Here is a 19834-nt window from a genome sequence, read left to right on the forward strand (position 1 = left end):
CATCCAAAAGAATAAAATACCTAGGAGTAAACCTACCTAAAGAGACAAAAGATCTGTACTCTCTAAACTATAAGATACTGATGAAAGAAACTAAAGATGACACAGAGGGAACATACCATGCTCTTGGATTGGAAGAATCAATATTATCGAAATGACTATATTGGCCAAGAAACATACAGAGTCAATGCATCCCTGATTAAATTACCAAGGACATTTTTCACAGAACTAGAACAAAGTATTTTAAAGTTTGTTTGTAAGCATAAAAGACCCAGAATAGCCAACACCATCCTGAGAAAGAAAAATGCAGCAGAGGAAATCAGGTTTCCAACTTCAGACTATACTACAAAGATACTGTCATCATAACAGTATGGTACTGGCACAAAGACAGAAATACAGATCAGTGGAACAGGATAGAAAGCCCAGAATTACACCCATGCACCTACAGTGAACCAATCTATACAAAGGAGGCAAGATTATACAAGGGAGAAAAAGATAGTCCCTTCGATAAGTGTGCTGGGAAAACTGGACAGCTGCATGTAAAAGAATGAAATCAGGACACTTCCTAATACCATACAGGAAAATAAACTCAAAATGGATTAAAGACCTAAATATAAGACCAGATACCATAAAACTCTTAGAGGAAAACATAGGCCACATACTCTCTGACATAAACCACAGCAATATCTTCTCAGATCCACCTCCCAGAGTAGATAAAAACAATGTAATAAACAAAAATCAACAAATGGGACCTAATTAAATTTAAAAGTTTAAAATGACAAAAACAAAAATAAACAAAGAAATGGGATCTAATTAAACTTAAAAGTTTTTGCACAGCAAAGGAAACCCTAAACAAAACAAAAAGGCAACCTACAGATTGGGAAAAAATATTTGCAAATGAAGTGAATAACAAGGGATTAATCTCCAAAATACATAAACACTTCCTACTGCTCAATACCAAAAAAACAAACAACCCCATCAAAAAATGGGCAGAAGATCTAAACAGACAATTCCCCAAAGAAGACATACAGATGTCCAAAAAACACATGAAAAGATGTTCAGCATCACTAATTATTAGAGAAATGCAAATAAAAACTACTATGAGGTACCACCTTACACCAGCCAGAATGGCCATCATCAAAATGTCTACAAACAATGCTGAAAAGTGTGTGGAGAAAAGAGAACCCTCCTACACTGTTGGTGGAAATATAAATTGATGCAACCACTAGGGAAAAACAGTGTGGAGATTCCTTAAAAAACTAAAAATAGAATTACCATTTGATCCAGATTTTCACTCCTGGGCATCTATCAGGAGAAAACCATGACTCAAAAAGATGTACTCCAAAGTTCATTGTAGCACTATGTACAATAGCCAGGACATGGGAAGCAACCTAAATAGCCATTGACAGAGGAGTGGATAAAGAAGATGTGCTACAGGGAGTTCCCATTGTGGCTCAGTGGATAAAATCTGACTAGTATCCATGAGGACGCAGGTTTGATCCCTGGCCTTGCTAAGTGGGTTAAGGATCTAGCATTGCTGTGAGCTATGGCATAGGTCACAGATGTGGCTCGGATCTGGCGTTGGTGTGGCTGTGATGTAGGCCCAGCGGCTACAGCTCCAATTAGATCCCTAGCCTGGGAAGCTCCATATGCTGTGGGTGCAGCCCTAAAATACAAAAAGACCAAAAAAAAAAAAAAAAGAAGAAGAAGAAGAAGATGATGCGGTACATATACACAGTAGAATATTACTCAGCCATAAAAAGGAACAAAATAATGGCATTCGCAGCAATATGGATGGACCTAGAAATTATCATGGTAAGTGAAATTAGTCAGTGAGACACCAATATCATATGCCATCACTTATATGTGGAATCTTAAAAAAAGGATACAATGAACTTCTTAGCAGAATAGATACTGACTCACAGACTTTGAAAATCTTATGGTTTCCAAAGGTGACAGGTTGAAGAGATGAGAGGGATGGGCTAGGGGTTTGAGATGGAAATCCTGTAAAACTGGGTTGTGATGATTGTTGTACAACAATAAATGTAATAAAATACGTTCAGTTAAAAAAAAAAAAAAACAGACTTCTAACATGTCCCATTATACCTTTAACCACATCCTGTAGAAGCACCAAGTGTTGTCATAAGGGATCAGTGAGCTACAGATCATATTTTAACCCTTTAGGACTGGCAATGGATGAATCATCTACAAGAGTCATTAGACACCTATTCTGTCTGGTGGTAGCTACATGCATGCCGTTGGGTTTTTCAGAGGAGAAGGCTAGGGAACTACATTTCCTGGTACCTGCTACCTGAGGCTGGTGTCATAGAACACCCCCAGGTATCTTAGGGATGTTAACAGGCCTGACCGGGGCTTGTATATGAACCAAGAGCTGCAACGCAAAAGACTTTATGGACTAAAACCAAAGTTTTACACCAGATTTAACAAGGAGAGGGGCAGGCTGTCTTTAAGCTGAAGACATGGTAAACTGCTCCGTTTTTCAGCTTTCTCTCTCAACTCAGAGAAAAAGCAAGCATGCAATTTTGGAAGTGACTTCCTTCAATTAAAAAAAAATCTTAAAATTCAAAGTTGATATATTCATAGCAAGGCGAATAAAATTTTTCTATTTTAAGCCAATGGATTAAATTATTAAGAAACACTGCAACATATTTTCTAAAAGGGGACTTGAGTATGACTCATTTTTACTTACATTATTATAGCAATAACAAAGGAAAATAGGTTTTTCTAAGATAGGTTTGAGGCATAGGGAAAAAAAACCCAAAATAACCATATCTATACCTACTCTGGGTTGAATTGTGTCATTCCCCGCCCCTCCCAACCAAGAAAGGTATGTTCAAGTCCTAACCCCGGTCCCTGTAAATGGGATCTTATTTAGAAAGAGAATCATTGCAGATGCAGTCAAGTTAAGATGAGGTCACAACAGATGAAGCTGGGCCCCCATCCCATGACTGGTATTCTTACAAGATGAGGGAAGAAGAGGGAAGTGTGGGAGTTCCTGCTGCGATGCAATGGGATCTCGGTGGAGTCTCTGCAGTGTCAGGATGCAGGTTTGATCCCCAGCCCAGCACAGTGGATTAAAGGATCCAGTGCTGCCACAGCTGTGGGGGAGGTTACAACTTCAGCTCAGATCTAATCCCTGGCTGGGGAACTCCATATGCTGTGGGGCAGCCAAAAAAAAAAAAAAAAAAAAAAAAAAAAGGAAGAAGAGGAGGATGATGGAGGAGACATAGAGTGCTTCATCTATAAGACAAGGGATGACAAGGACCGCCAACAACCACTGGAAGTTGAGGGAAGGAGGAAGGTCCTCCCACCCTGAGCCTTCCCAGAGAGCAATAGCCCTGCCCACACCCTGATTTCAGCCTCTTGGTCTCCAAAACTGTGACAAAAATAAACTTCTGGGGTTTTAAGCCACCCATTTGGCGGGAATTTGTTACTACCGCTCTAGGAAACTAAAGCAACATTGCCGCTGTCTGTATGAAAGGCTGCCTCTGATGGGGCCCCCAGCTCCCTTTCTCCGTCAAGAAGGGAGTCCAGCTCTGCAGCCTATAAAGAAACTCTGCTCCTTGCTTCAAAAGGAGCTTCCACATGAATTCCATGGGCCTCTCTGCCACTGCTGTGGTGCTGAGTATGCCTGAGGCTGTGCACAGCACACATGTATCTGCATGGACTTCCTCCCACTGGAAACTCAGGGTGCCCTCCCCCTCCAAATTTGCAAGCAGCCTCAAACACAGGCAAACTCTTTCCAGTAAGCATTAGGTTTGGTGTTGGGAAGAAGTAGTAGATGAATTTTCTTGGAAGTTTTAAGAATCTGGGGAACTAGGATTTCAGTATTTTAATATTAACAACAAAAATATCAATAATAATAAATAACAGCTAACACTTGCATCCCTTCTCTGGGTCAGGCACTGTGAGAAGAGCTTCCCAAGCTCAATTAATCCTTCCACCTCAGCAGTGGGACTGTCACTTATCCCCATTGTACTACTGAGAAACCAATGCTTGCCCCAAGGTCTGATTTCCACGCCCAAATTCCCAGCAGACTGCCCTCTGTCCTCTCCAACGGGCAAGGTCTTCCCTCTAACGTCTGCAGCCCCAGGCTGAGCCCAGCTTTACCTGGTCACGAATACAGCGGCATCCACAGGGGGTGTATCATCCTTGCCTCCTGGAACCTGATTGTTGCCGAGGTAGCGTGCGCCTCCGTACTCCTCATTCTGCCAGTGACAGAAGCTCTCCAGGGACCGCTCACCATGGTGCCCAATGGACAACTTGGCCTAAAAGAAATCAGGGGGCAGTTATAGAAGCAAATAGCCAGCGATGCCAGAGTCCATGCTCAGAGCACAGTGTGGATGGTAAGGTAGAGACAGGTGGCTGTGGGGGCATCGTTCACTGTCACCCACCCTCTGCACTGGTAGGCAGATGCACAGACCCCTAGAGAGGCCATTAGGGGCCTTATTTATAAGCTCAAATGAAGATTATATTATTAAAGAAAAGCCTTCCTCTCTTTAGCAAGTTGAACAGCATACCCAGCCAAGCACTTGTCCCTCGTTCTCATGATCACTGCTTGACTCTGCAGGTAACCATCACAAGGAAATGCACTCAAGCAGAAGACCAGAAAATGATATTACGGTGCATCCAAATTTGGCCCAAAGCCCAGATACAGCTCCTGAAGGACAGCCACAATTCCAAAGACCTCACTGTCACCTTTGTAAACGTGAGATGTGTGGAGTGATGGAGGGAAGCACACAGGCCCACTGCTCAGGGCTACCCCAGAGATTCTCCACAGATGATATGCATATCAAGCCTCCAGTCATGGTACTTGTCCCCCTTTCACTAGACATCCCTGTCCCTAGCCCAGGGCCCACTGCTGCCACCTGCAAAGCCAGGAAGGGTGGGTAGGACAGACAACCCCTGGCCTCCTCCTCAGCACTCAGCAGCATCTAGGAAGCCCAGAGACCATTCTCCATAACTGTGCCAATGGGGACTTACAGGACGCTGTCGTAGCAGGACAAGCTTGGTGACTTGAATGTTAACTTTAATTCCAAGGCTTTCGTGCTGAAACATATTGTACACCTATCAAGAAAGGAAAAAAGAAATAAAGGTATAAATACAAAAATTTAAAAAAATAACCACGGTGGTATCCTGTATGGGCTCCTGGAATGAAGAAAAGATATTAGGTAAAAACTAAGGACATCTGAACAAACTACGGACTTGAGTTAATAATAATGTAGTAGCCACATTGGTCCATTTGTTGTAACAAACATACCATCCTAATGTAAGATGTCAATAATAGGGGAAACTGTGTATAAGGACTCTCTGTACTATCTGTTCAATTTTTCTATAAATATAAAACACAAAATAAATATGTATTTATAAATAAAGTGAAATACAAATTCTGTTCACTAAAAATTATATTACTTTGGGAGTTCCCATCATGCCTCAGTGGAAACGAATCTAACTAGCATCCATGAGGATGCAGGTTCGATCCCTGGCCTTGTTCAGTGGGTTAAGTATCTGGCACTGCCATGGGAGCTGTGGTACAGGTCACAAATTCAGCTCAGATCCCGTGTTGCTGTGGCTGTGGTGTAGGCTGGCAGCTACAGCTTCATTTCTACCCCTAGCTGGGGAAATTCCATATGCTTGGGTGCGGCCCTAAAAAGACCAAAAATAATTATATTAATGTGGAGTTCCTGGTGTGGCTCAGCACATTAAGAACCTGATGTTGTCTCTCTGAGGATTCATGTTTGATCCCTGGCCTCGCTCAGTGGGTTAAGGTTCTGGGGTTGCCACAAGCCACAGCGTTGAGTCACAGATATAGTTCGAATTCGGTGTTGCTGTGGCTGTGGCATAGGCCTCAGCCGCAGCTCCAATTTAACCCTTAGCCTGGGAACCTCCATGGGCTGCAGGTGTGGCCATAAAAAGAAAAAATATATATTAATTTAAAATGTTTTTTAAAAAACTGTGTTCTTCCAATACCAAAATAAATAAATAAATAAATAATCTAAAGGAGAGTAATTATATGAAATTCAAATTTCAGTGTTCATAGACAAAGCATTATTGGACAATAAAAAACATGTATGTGAGATATACAAAAAGGCCTTCTGAGACCAAAAACCTACCATAAATATTAATTCCTCAAAAGACTCATACAATGACAGAAAACTCTGGAATCACACATACTTGTGCATACATATGCATACATGCAAAGATAAGCTGAAAATCCATTGGTTGAAAAACATTTATAGGACAGGTGATTTGAAAAAAAAAAAAAAAGAAATGGATGTAAGATGATCATGGGGTTTCCTGCAGGAAGGTGAAGGGGATCTTTACGAAAGGATGGGGGAGGTCCATGCCTGTGGCCAAGTGCCAGCCTGTATTACCTCTAACCCTCATCACAGCCCATCAAGGTCACTATCTCCACCAATCTCCACTCAATAAGACAAAGCCACCCACTCAAGACCCTCAGCCAGTCAACAATGATGCCAGACCAAACCCAGGCATGTCTGGGCGAAAAGCCTACATTTCTTTATTGCCTAAAGTCCTCATTCTAACCACAGTGTGTCAGTGAGGTAAAAGTGACAGATAGTAACAGAAAAAGACCTCTTGTTGGTGGAACTTAATTATCATGATCTCAACATCAAGAAATCAAAGGATTCAAGGGGGCAAGAGACAGGAAAACTCAGAAAAGGAGGAGGAATGAAAGCTGATGCAGATGGGAAAAAAAAAACATCGGACTCACAGGTCCCTAGATCATTATGATCCTCCTGACCTCCTTCTCCATAGTAAGGAGGGAGCAGGATACAGGAGGGACCACTGAGCAGGTGTTATAGGTAGTGTAAGATACAAAGAGATGGGAACCTTTTAAATAGCCCCTTTCCTTTTATTTAGAAAAAAAATTTAAAGTAGTGTTGGTTTACAATGCTGTGCCAATTTTGCTATACAGCAAAGTGACTCAGTCATACATACATATACATTCTCTTATATTCTCTTCCATCATGGTCTATCCCAAGAAACTAGATTTAGTTTCCTGGGCTATACAGCAGAATCTCATTGCTTATCCACTCGAAATGTAATAGTTCGCATCTATTAGCCCTGAACTCCCAGTCCATCCCACACCCTCCCCACTCCTCCTTGCAACAAGTCTGTTCTCTATGTCTGTGAGTCTGTTTCTGTTTTGAAGATAGGTTCATTTGAAATTAGGAAAAGACTTTGCTTCATTATGTCCTTTTTCCAGTGTTATTGAGACATAATTGATGTATAATATTGTATTAGGTTCAAGTGTACATGATTATATATAATATATATCATATGTATAATATGTACCTCAAAAGGATTACCTCAAGTTTAGTTAGCATCTATCACCTCATGTAGTTACAACTGTTTTTCTTGTGAAAGAAATTTTAGGATCTACCTCTCTCAGCAACTTTCAAATATCCAATACTATACTGTTAACTACAGTCACCATGCTGTACTTAGACCCCCAGGACTCATTATAACAAAAAGCCTATACCTTTTGACCACCTTCACCTATACCCCTACCCCTGGTAATCACTGATTTGTTCTCTGAATCTATGAGTTCAGGTTTTTTTGCTTGTTTGTTTGTTTTGCTTTTTAGGGCCATACCTGCAGCACATGGAAGATGCCAAACTAGGAGTTGAATTGGAGCTGCAGCAACCAGCCTATGCCACAGCCATAGCCATGCCAGATCTGAGCTGCATCTGTGACCTTCACCACAGCTCATGGCAACGCCAGATCCTTAAGGTGCTGAGCGAGGCCAGGGATCGAATCCGCATCCTCATGGATACTAGTCAGGTTTGTTACCACTAAGTCACAACAGGAACTCTTCTATGAGTTCAGTTTTTAAAGATTCCACATATCAGTGAGATCATGCAGTATTTGTTTTTCTCTGACTTATTTCACTTGCTTCTGAACATGCTACTTGTTTTTTGTTTTTTCCCTGATAGACATACTCTGGAGGGAGAACTTTTCCAGCACAGACATTAAAATTTTCTCTCCAGCACATGAGCAGCAACATAAAGCACTGGCCGCAGACGACAGTGTGGCCACGGTTAATTCAGGCCATGTGAAGCTGGACACGGTGTCTGGCACACAAGCAGCAGAAGCCAGGCACGCACAGTGTTTGAGCATCTGTGTGTGACAAAGGAATGAGCTGTGTCAGTGCTTGGATTTTCTCTTTGAAAACTATTATTAAAGCAAAATAGAATCTTTGTGTAATGTAATATTCTTTCCCACAAGAAAAAACACAACACATTCAGTTCTTCTGTTCTCACTGTCCCTTCCCAAAAAATTTTCTTTCCCCAAGAACAAAATAGCAGTCTTTTTTTTTTTTTTTTTTTCCTTAATGCTGGACCATCTGTAGGCCAATTCTAAAGTCATGTCTTCACTACCTAACCCCAAACCTGAGTGAAGAAGGGAAAAGCACATAATTTTTTCCTTGTTTTGATATTTTGAGAACCACCCAATGGCTGTAATTCAAACCTTCCCAGAAATATTCAGCCTTAGGATTGGGCCCAAACTGGAAAACCTCAATTTCCAAAATTTTAAACTAGGAAGAATGAAAACTTGAAATTATGAGGAGAAGATTCAAGTTGCATGGTTTTGAGGTACAACCTAAACATGGCCTGTAAAAGTGGCAATAGCCACAGATGTGTTAAAGCATATTGTAGGTTTAAAGGAACAAGGTGAAAAGCAATCTCAGGGTGTCCCGACATGGCCCCCCTGAAAGTAGCTAAAGAACAGAGCCTGGGTGGAACAATGGAAGTCTCAGGAAGAACAAAATTATAGGCACACACCCCTGTGTCAGAATCCCCCATTCCCCCTTGCTGGCTGAGGACAGTTTGGCACAATCTGTGCACTGAGACCCCAAAGGCTCAGGTACTTCCTTGGAACAAATGGATGTGAGCTGGATAGAGAGAAAAGGTTTATGCTCCAGCAGCTGGGACAGAGGGTGAGATGGGAAGTTGTTTAATGGGGATAGATTTCCATCTTGCAAGATGAAGGAGTTCTAAGGTGTGGTTGCACAACAATGTGAATATGCTCAGTACTGAACTGTACACTTAAAAATGACCAACACGGCAAAGTCTATCAGCTGTATTTCACCAAAGTAAAATTTTTCCATTAATCAATTTAAGATAAGAAGCTTCAGGTGAGCAAAGCTGAGGCCTCAAAGACATATAACAAAGTCTTTTTTCCACATGGAAATTCATCCAAGGTGGCGCCATGTGATGTTTAGGGAGACACCTGGTTGGGAGGGGAACAGCATAACCGGTCGTCTGGAAATTCTGTCTCTGGCATCCAGCTCTGGCTGTGTCCTGGCAAGGGCTCAGGGCCCCGGCTGCATTTGTCACATTTCCTTGGCAGCCTGGGGGCCAAGCTGGGTGGACCCGCTGCCAGCAGCACTCTGCAGGGCTCCCCTGGCTAGGCAACTGGGGGACAAGGTCAGGGAGGGGCAGACAGGGACAGGAGGAGAAGCAGGGGCTGGGGGCGCCACATGGGGAGGAGCTGCTGGTAAGGACAGGCAGGGTTTTCACCAGAGCACCACCTACCTGGTGCGACTCATGGCCTCCCCTGGGACAGAGAGGAACTGCAGGTGACATGTTCATGTCACATGTCACAATCAGACCCCCACCCGGGAGGAGGCCATGTTCTCTAGCAGGGTCCTGCTGAGCGGGATTCCTGAAGCAGCACTGATGCCTGGCCACGTGTTGGAAATGTATTCTGGAGCCACCACAGACCCACTGAACCAGACACCCTGGGGGACCCTGGGCGTCTGCATTCAACAAGGCCCCCATGGCCACTGCGGGTGGGAACCAGTGAGCTCTAACCCATTGCTAGTGTCTCTAGTCACCAGAGAGAAGCTGGTTGTCTGTTTCACACGGTAATAGAATCAAATTGATGTCATTTTTCCTTCAAACAGAACTTGCCTGGAATGTCTCAGGTTTTCATTCCACGCTGTGGTTGTTAAGGAAGCTAAAAACAACCAAAGCTCTGTCAAGTTGCCCCATTTTCCAATTTGGCTGCCCAAACCCAGGGTTTCTAGTGACAGCACCACCTGTTTCCATCTGCAATTTGTTCTTTAAAATATTCCTGCTCCTGGGTCACCAACCCCCACTCCCAACCAAAGGAAAATCAACTTATATACATGAAAAATCAACCACAGGGCACCCTCTGTGGCTTGCTGCCAGATGAAAGGCTCAGGTGTGGCACAAGTTCCTCCCTCCACACGTACCTGTACAGGGGAGCACTTTGCGGGGACCCAGAGCCCAGCGAGACTCTATTTCCCTTGGAGCCTGGCAGAAGGATCTTTCAAAAAACAAATCAATGCATGCCTGAACCCTGCAGCAGCTTCCCGGGGTCCCAGAGCACCTCTCACTGCACCCCACCCTCCCCATCACCCACCAGGAACCACCTCTTCCTGTGCCTCCCAAATGCCAGACTGACCCCCACTGGCTACGTCCTCATGTCAGCAGAATACCTTCCCTTCTAAGTGGAGGGTCACTCATCACAGAGGTGGCCTTGGCCACCCCAGCCACTTGCTATCATCTCAGTCTTTGCATAGCATTTTATATAATTTGCATACAAATTTCACTGATTTGTGTGTTGTGTATTGCCTGTTGGTCCCAACACCTGAGCTTCATGAGGATGGGACCTGTCACGGTCCCTACTCCATCCCCAGTTCCTCAAAGAGTCCCCAGTGCACTTTAGGTACTCAAAAACTATAACTGAATGAAATTAGTAAGTGAATTTCATTTTATTTTTATTGTGGTAAAATACATAAACATAAATCTTACCACCTTAAGCATGTTTTTTTTTTTTTTAATTTGACCATGCTCACAACATGCAGAATTTCCTGGGCCAGGGATCAAACCCAAGCCACAGCACTTAATCACTAGACCACCAGGGAACTCCTCTGTTTTTAAGTATACAGTTCAGCAGCATTCAATGTACCCTATTATGATGCTACCATCACCACCATCCCTCTTCTGAGTTTTCCATCTTCTCATAGTGAACCTCTGCACCCATTAAACATTAACTCCTCATTCTCCCCAGCAACCACCTTTCTACTCTCCGTCTCTACGAATTTGACTACTCCAGGCATTTCTTAGGAGTGGACTCATAGAACTTGTCCTGTGACTACCTTATTTCCTTGATGTCCTTGATAATGTCCTCAAAGTTTGTCTATGCTATAGCAGGTATCAGAGTTCCTTTCCTTTTTAAGGCTGAATAATATTCAGTTGTGCATATATATGTGCATCATATCCTATTTTGTTTATCCTTCAACGGACATTTGGGTTGCTTCCTCCTCTTGGCTATAGTAAAAATGCTGCCATTAACATGGGTGCAAAAATATCTCTTGGAGGAGTTCCCTGGTAGCCAAGTGATTAAGTATTTGGCGTTGTCACTGCTGTGGCATGGATTTGATCCCTGATCCAGGAACTTCTGCAGGCCATGGCCAAATAAATAAATCTCCTGAAGACCCTGTATTCAATTCATTTGTGTATATACCCCAAAATGGAACCACAGAAATCATATGTCCTATGAGAGAACCTTTTTATGCTTTAGTCTGTGTAGTGGCCGGACACCTTACTCGGATTTTTTAAATTTCTTTTTTTCTTTTTCTTTTGTCTTTTTAGGGCCACAACATGGCATATAGAAGTTCCCAGACTAGGAGTCGAATCAGAGCTGCAGCCACCAGCCTACGCCACAGCAACACCAGATCCAAGCCGTGTCTGTGACCTACACCACAGCTCACAGCAATGCCAGATCTTTAACCTACTGAGCAGGGCAAGGGATCAAACCCAAGTCCTCATGGATACTAGTTGGGTCCATTACTGCTGAGCCATGACAGGAATTCCTAAATTTTTTTTCCTTTTTGGCTAATTATGGTGTTTTCATTGGAGAAAATTCCTCCACTGGATCAGATCTGGAGAAAGGAACCCTCTTTCCACTGCAGAAACCAAAGCAGCAAAAACTCACTCTGCTGCCACAGGAGTCATGGAGGGGCACCAGCAGAGGGGGTGTTCCCAGATTACACAGGTGGCAGCACCCTAGCCCTGTGAGATCAGCCCATCCTCCTGGCCAGAACTCAGCCTTGCTCTCTCCTGCTGCCTGGCCTTCCTGGGGTCTCCTGCTCCTTACCTTCCCCAGATTCTGTGGCGGGTGACCCAACCTTCCTTTTGACTCTGGGCTCCTCCACACACACCTCCAAAGCTGAGTCCTCTTCCACATCAGTCAGCCCAAATCCAGTTTCTGCTGCTTACTTGGGACTGATACAGTGCCATGCTCACTGCTCCATGGTTTACAAAACTCCTCTCTTCCTTGTTTCAAAAACAGGACCACTCTGCATGATGCCAGGGTGGTTCTTCTAGTATCACTTCTGTGCTTCACAAGTCCTCAGAAATGACCAAAGTGGATCTGCTCTCACAACAGCCATTTCTTCTCTAGCTCTGAAGACTGATTCAACAGGGCACAGAGCAGCCAAACATGTTCGCAAAACATTTTCTTACCACTGCACTTAGTGTGTGTGTGTGTGTGTAAGTGCGGTGCTTTGTTTCAATCACAGATAAGTCATTTGTTAATTCCTAGAAAAACTTTTCTCTTTGTCTTTTTAGGGCTGCTCCTGTGGCACATGAAAGTTCCCAGGCTAGGAATCCAAGCTGCAGCCATAGCAATGCCAGATCCGAGCCACGTCTGTGACCTGCACCATAGCTCACAGCAATGCCAGATCCTTAGCCCACTGAGCAGAGTGAGGGATTGAACCCACATCCTCACGGAAACTAGTCAGGTTAAGAACCACAATGGGAATTCCTAGAATAACTTCTAAATGAACCCATCTCAAAAAAAAAAAAAAAAAACAAAAAAAAACAAAACAAAAAAAAAAACAGCAAGGATGTAACTCTATAAAGATTATTCTTTACAGGGAAAAAGCTGGCAGTTGTAGACTGCTGGCTAAGACCACAGAACTACTCTTTTAAATGATACTCAGATGTTAAATATTGATAAGGTAGCAGCTCTTTCAGAGTTAAAATGTTCCAGTGAAGAATTGATCCACACTGGTTTTATCTGTTCCACCTTGATACCTCCTCTTTGAAGGGCAAGATGGAAGCTGAAGGGGACCACCCAGAGCCCAGGGGGCCATGTGGGAAGTGTAAATATGGACTTGCATTTATGTAGAAAAGCTTTCCACCAGAGTTTAGGACACTGCATCTGTGTGATATGCTTCAAATACAAAAGGCTTTTCAGAAGTGAATTAACTGAGGAATTAAAAAAGGAAAGCCAGTGTTTACACAACTTCAGTACTAAATCCTTTGCAAAGGAAGTTGGAAAATGGCATCAGTCACTCATTGATGAGTTCACGGACTCCACAAAAATTTCTTGATAATTTATCTGCAGATGTACCAGGCACTGGGGAAATAAAGGTGAAATTACCTTGATGAACTTACAGATGATGCAAAGACAGAGAAATTCTGTTTAATATGCATAACATGAACTTTACATTTTTAAGAGTATGGTTTAGCGGCATTAAGCACATTCACACTGTTGTGCAACAATCACTACCATCCAACTACAGAACTTTTGTATCTTCCCCAACTGAAACTCAGAGCTACTGCACATACTCCCTGCCCTTGAACTTGTGTAGCCTCTGGCAACCACCATTCTATTTTCTGCCTCTATGAGTGTGACGACTTCAAGCACCTCTCATAAGTGCAGTCATAGATTATGTGTCGATATTTATACTTTTGTGACTGGCTTGTTTATTTAACAAAGTCCCTCAAGGTTCATCCATGCTGTAGCATGTGTCAGAATTCTTTTCTTTTTTCAGGCTGAATGATAGTCAATTGAGTGTATACACCTCATTTGTCTACCCATGCACCCTTCAAATGGAAATTTGGTTTGCTTCCTCCTTTCGCTTATTGTGGATTACACTGCTATGAAAGTGGGTGTACAATTAATCTGTTCATGGTTCCACTTTCCCTTCTCTTGGATATACACCCAGAAGTGGAACTGCTGGATCATATTGTGATTCCTTTGTTGTTGTTTAAGAACCATCATACTGTCTTCGAAAGGAGCTGCATCATTTTATGATTCCAAGAATAATACACAAGAGTGTCCATTTCTCCACATCCTTGCCAACGCTTGTTTATTTCACACTTTTTAATAGTAGCATTCAAGCTGGAGTGAAGGGATAGCTCATTGTGGTTTAGATTTACACTCCCCTAATGATTAGTAACACTGATTAACTTTTTTTTTTCCTCTTTTTGCCATTCTTGGGCTGCTCCCGTGGCATATGGAGGTTCCCAGGCTAGGGGTCCAATCAGAGCTGTAGCACCGGCCTAGGCCAGAGCCACAGCAATGCAGCATCTGAGCCATGTCTGAGACCTACACCACAGCTCACAGCAACACCAGGTCCTTAACCCACTCAGCGAGGCCAGAGATCGAACCTATGTCCTCATGGTTTCCAGTCAGATTCGTTAACCACTGAGCCATGACAGGAACTCCTGAATATCTCTTAATATCCATTTGTATATCCTCTTTGGAGAAAGGTCTAGTCCTTTGCCCACTTTTAATTTTTTTAATTACTCAATGAATTTATTACATTTATAGTTGTACAATGATCATCACAATCCAATTTTATATGATTTGATTTCCATCCCACAACCCCAGCATATCCCCCCACCCCCAAACTGACTCCTTTGGAAACCATAAGTTTTTCAAAGTCTGTGAGTCAGTATCTGTTCTGCAAAGAAGTTCATTGTGTCCTTTTTTCAGATTCTACATTTCAGTGAAAGCATTTGATGTTGGTGTCTCATTGTATGAATGACTTCACTTAGCATGATAATTTCTTGGTCCACCCATGTTGCTGCAAATGCCAGTATTTCGTTCCTTTTAACGGCTAAGTGATATTCCATTGTGTAAATGTACCACATCTTCTTGATCCACTCCTCTGTTGATGAGCATTTAGATTGTTTCCATGTCTGGGCTATTGAAAATAATGTTGGAGTGAACATCGGAGTACATGTCATGTGTCTTTCTGAGTCATGGTTTTCTCTGGATAGATGCCCAGGAGTAGGATTGCTGGATCAAATGGTAGTTCTATTTTTAGTTTTCTGAGGAATCTCCATACTGCTTTCGACAGTGGTTGCACCAATGTACAATCCCACCAACAGTGTACTAGGGTTCCTTTTTCTCCACACCCTCTCCAGCACTTATTGTTTGTAGACTTTTTGATGATGGCCATTCTGGCTGGTGTAAGGTGGTACCTCATAGTGGTTTTGATTTGCATTTCTCTAGTAATGAGTGATGTTGAATATCTCTTCATATGTTTTTTGGCATCCCATATATCTTTTTTGGACAACTGTCTGTTTCGATCTTCTGCCCATTTTTTGATGCGGTTGTTTGTTTTTTTGGTATTGAGCAGTAGGAAGTGTTTATAAATTTTGGAGATTAATCCGCCAGTCGATTAATTTGCAGAGATTTTCTCCCATTCTGTGGATTGCCTTTTAGTTTTGTTTAGGGTTTCCTTTGTTGTGCAGAATCTTTAAGTTTAATTAAGTCCCATTTGTTTATTTTTGTTTTTACTGTCATTACTCTAAGAGGAGGATCTGAAAAGATGTTGCTGTTGTTTATGTCAGAGAGTGTTTGGCCTACGTTTTCCTCTAAGAGCTTTATAATATCTGGTCATATATCTAGGTCTTTAATCCATTTTGAGTTTATTTTTGTGTATGGTGTTAGGGAGTGTTCTCATTTCATTCTTTTCCATGTGGCTGTCCAGTTTTCCCGGCACCACTTATTGAACAAGCTGTCCTTTCTCCATTGCATATTCTTGCCTCCTTTGTCATAGATTAGTTGGCTGTAGGTGCGTGGGTTTAATTCTGGGCTTTCTATCCTGTACCACTGATCTATATTTCTGCCTTTGTGCCATACCATACAGCTTTGATGACTGTTGCTCTGTAGTATAGTCCAAAGTCAGGGAGCCTGATTCTTCCAGCTCCACTTTCCTTTTTCAGGATGTCTTTGGCTATGCTAGGTCTTTCATCCTTCCAAACAAACTTTAAAATATTTTGTTCAAGTTCTGTGAAAAATGTCCTTAGTAATTTGATAGGGATGCACTGAACCTGCAGATTGCCTTGGGTAGTATAGTCATTTAGAGAATATTAACTCTTCCAATCCAAGAGCATGGTTTGTCTTTCCATCCATTTGTGTCATTTTTTATTTCTTTCATCAGTGTCTTAAGAGTTCTCAGAGTATAGGTCTTTTGTCTCTTTAGGTAGGTTTACTCCTAGGTATTTTATTCTTTTGGATGGAATGGTAAATGGGATTGTTTCCCTAATTTCTCTTTCTGATCTTTTGTTCTTGATATATAGAAATGCCATCAATTTCCGTGTATTAATTTTGTATCCTGCAACTTTGCCAAATTCATGGATGAGCTCTAACAGTTTTCTGGTAGCATCTTTAGGATTCTCTAGGTATAGTATCACGTCATCTGCAAACAGTGATAGTTTTACTTCTTCCTTTCCAATTTGGATTCCTTTTATCTCTTTTACTTCTCTGATTGCTGTGGCCAGGACTTCCAAAACTATGTTGAAGAGTAGTGGCAAGAGCAGACATCCTTGTCTTATTCCTGATCTCACTGGGAATTCTTTCACCTTTTCACCATTGAGAATGATGTTCGCTGTGGGTTTGTCATATAAGTCCTCTATTATGTTGAGGTAGGTTCCCTCTATGCCCACTTTCTGAAGGGTTTTTATCAGAAATGGGTGTTGGATTTTGTCAAAGGCTTTTTCTGCGCCTATTGAGAGGATCATATGGTTTTTATTCTTCAGTTTGTTAATGTGGTGTATCACACTGATTGATTTGCAGTTATTTAAGAACCCTTACATCCCTGGGATAAATCCCACTTGATCATCATGTAAAATCCTTTTAATGTATTATTGGATGCGGTTTGCTAGTATTTTGTTGAGGATTTTTGCTTCTATGTTCAGCAGTGAAACTGTAGTCTTCTTTTTTTGTGGTATCTTTGTCTGGTTTTGGTATCAGGGTGATGGTGGCCTCATAGAATGAGTTTGGGAGTATCCCTTCCTCTGAAATTTTTTGGAATAGTTTCAGAAGGATAGGTAGTAGCTCTTCTCTAGTGTTTGATAGAATTCGCCTATGAAGCCATCTGGTCCTGGACTTTTGTTTGTTGGAAGTTTTTTAATCACAGTTTCAATTTCAGTTCTTGTGACTGGTCCATTCATCTTTTCTATTTCATCTTGGGTTAGTCTTGGAAGATTGTACTTTTCTAAGCATTTGTCCATTTCTTCTAGGTTTTCCGTTTTATTGGCATATAGTTGCATATAGTAGTCTCTTATGATCCTTTGTATTTCTGTGATGTCCGTTGTTACTTCTCCTTTTTCATTTCTAATTTTATTGATTTGAGTCCTCTCTCTTTTTTTGCTTGCTAAGTCTGCCTAAGGGTTTATCAATTTTGTTGATCTTTTCAAAGAACCAGCTTTTTGTTTCACTGATCTTTTCTATGGTTTTTTTCATTTCTACTTCATTGATTTCTGCTCTGATCTTTATGATTTCTTTCCTTCTACTAACTTTAGGTCTTGTCTGTTCTTCTCTCTCGAGCTGCTTTAGATGTAAAGTTAGCTTGTTTATTTTGGCTTTTTCTTGTTTCCTGAGGTGGGCTTGTACTGCTAGAAACTTTCCTCTTAGAATGGCTTTTGCTGCATCCCATAGGTTTTGGAGTGTTATATCTTCATTGTCATTTGCTTCTAGGTATTTTTTAATTTCCTCTTTGATTTCTTCAGTGATCCATTGGTTGTTTAGTAGCATGTTGTTGAGTCTCCATGTGTTTGTGTTTTTTTACAGTTTTTTTTCTTGTTGTTGATTTCCAGTTATATAGCATTGTGGTCAGAAAAGATGCTTGATATGATTTCAATTTTCTTAAAGTTACCAAGGTTGGATTTGTAGCCCAGGATGTGATCCATCTTAGAGAATGTTCCATGTGCACTTGAGAAGAATGTGTCTTCTGTTGCTTTTGGATGGAATGTCCTATATATATCAATTAAGTCCATCTGGGCCTATGTTTCCTTATTGATTTTCTGTCTGGATGATCTATCCATTGCTGTGAGTGGGGTGTTAAAGTCCCCCACTATTATTGTGTTATTGTCATTTTCTCCTTTTAAGGTTGTTAGCAGTTTCCTTATATATTGTGGTGAACCTATGTTGGCTGCATAGATATTTAAAATTGTTATATCTTCTTGTGGATTGATCCTTTGATCATTATGTAGTGACCTTCCTTGTCCCTTAAAATATTTAAAGTCTATTTTGTCTGTTATGAGTACTGCTACTCTAGCTTTCTTTTGATTCCCATTCACATGGAATATTTTCTTCCATCCTCTCACTTTCAATTTGTATGTGTCCCTAGAAGTGGGTCTCTTGAAGACAGCATATATATGGGTCTTGCTTTTGTATCCATTCAGCTGGTCTGTGTATTTTGGTTGGGGCGTTTAGTCCATTAACATTTAAGGTAATTATTGATGTGTATGTTCTTATTGCCATTTGATTAATTGCTTTGGATTTGTTTTTGCTGCTCTTTTTTCTTCCCTTCTTCTCTTGTTCTCTTCTGTTGTGTTTTTATGACTATCTTTAGTGTTGTATTTGAGCTGATTTTTCTTTGTTTGTGTATCAATTGTAGATTTTTGGTTTGCAGTTATTCTGAAGTTTTGATAGTCTATATATATATATATTAGATTGTTTTAAGTTGTTGGTCTCTTAATTGTTAGATCATCTCCAGTGTCCCGCATTTGTACCCACCTCTTCTCATGATTTCTGATTTTGGTGGCATAATTGTGTGTAGATGATTTCATATCTTTACTGTATATATACCTTTACTGATGAGGCTTGTCATTTGTGGTATTTTTGTTTCCTGTTGCTGTCTTTTCTTTTCTGCCTAGAGAAGTTCCTTTAGTATTTGTTGTAAAGCAGCTTTAGTGGTGCTGAATTCTCTTAGATTTTGCTTATCTGTAAAGCTTTTCATTTCTCCTTCAAATCTGAATGAGAGCCTTGCTGGGTAAAGTAATCTTGGTTGGAGGATTGTTCCTTTAAGTATATCATGCTACTCCCTTCTAGCCTGCAGAGTTTCTGCTGAAAAATCTGCCCATAACCTTATTGGGGTTCCCTTGTATGTTACTTGTTTCTTTTGCCTAGCTGCTTTCAAGATTTTCTCTCTGTCTTTAATTTTGGTTAGTTTGAGTAATATGTGTCTTGGGGTGTTCCTCCTTGGGTTTATTTTATATGGTACTCGTTCTGCTTCCTGGATTTGAGTGAGTGGTTCCTTTCCCATGTTAGGGAAGTTTTCGGCTGTTATCTCTTGGAATATTTTTTCTGTCCCCTTCTCTCTCTCTTCTCCTTCTGTCACCCCTATAATATGGATGTTGGTGTGTTTAATGCTGTCCCAGAGTTCTCTGAGACTCTCTTCATTTGTTTTCAATCTTTTTTCTCTTTTCTGTTCCGCATCTGTAATTCCCACTAATCTGTTCTCCACCTCGTTTATTGGTGTTCTGCTGTTAGCTGCTTCTAGTGAATTTTTTATTTCAGTTATTGTATTTTGCATCTCGTTTAAGTTTTATATCTTATGTCTCTTTGCTCAGTGTTTCCTGTAAATTATCCATCTTTGCCTCCAGTTTATTTCCAGTGTCTTGCATCATCTTCAGCATCAACAATCTAAAGTCTTTTTCCTGGAGGCTGAGAATCTCCTCATCACTTAGCTGATTTTCTGGGGTTTTTTCTTTCTCCCTCATCTCAGTTATAG

The 19834-nt window shown here is 41.4% G+C and overlaps 1 protein-coding gene across 9 annotated transcripts in view; it reads right to left on the bottom strand.

Annotated features, from left to right (window-relative positions):
* Positions 1 to 19834, bottom strand: part of ADAMTS17 (ADAM metallopeptidase with thrombospondin type 1 motif 17) — a 387154-nt gene that overhangs the window by 288188 nt on the left and 79132 nt on the right. For all 9 annotated transcript variants that reach the window (XM_084975992.1, XM_021098456.2, XM_021098449.2 and 6 more), the window contains 2 exons: positions 5002 to 5085; positions 4129 to 4286 (listed from right to left, as the gene is read on the bottom strand). Coding sequence is in view for 6 of the 9 variants with exons in the window: in XM_021098456.2 (XP_020954115.1) it covers positions 4129 to 4286; positions 5002 to 5085 (242 nt within the window). In the remaining 3 variants the exon portion in view is untranslated. The remainder of the gene's footprint in view (positions 1 to 4128; positions 4287 to 5001; positions 5086 to 19834) is intronic.

This window comes from Sus scrofa, chromosome 1 (genome assembly GCF_054392235.1).
Source record: "Sus scrofa isolate SSC_HxYL_T2T_F1_AM1 chromosome 1, Sscrofa_HxYL_maternal_Yorkshire_Landrace_v2.0, whole genome shotgun sequence".
NCBI lineage: Eukaryota > Metazoa > Chordata > Mammalia > Artiodactyla > Suidae > Sus > Sus scrofa.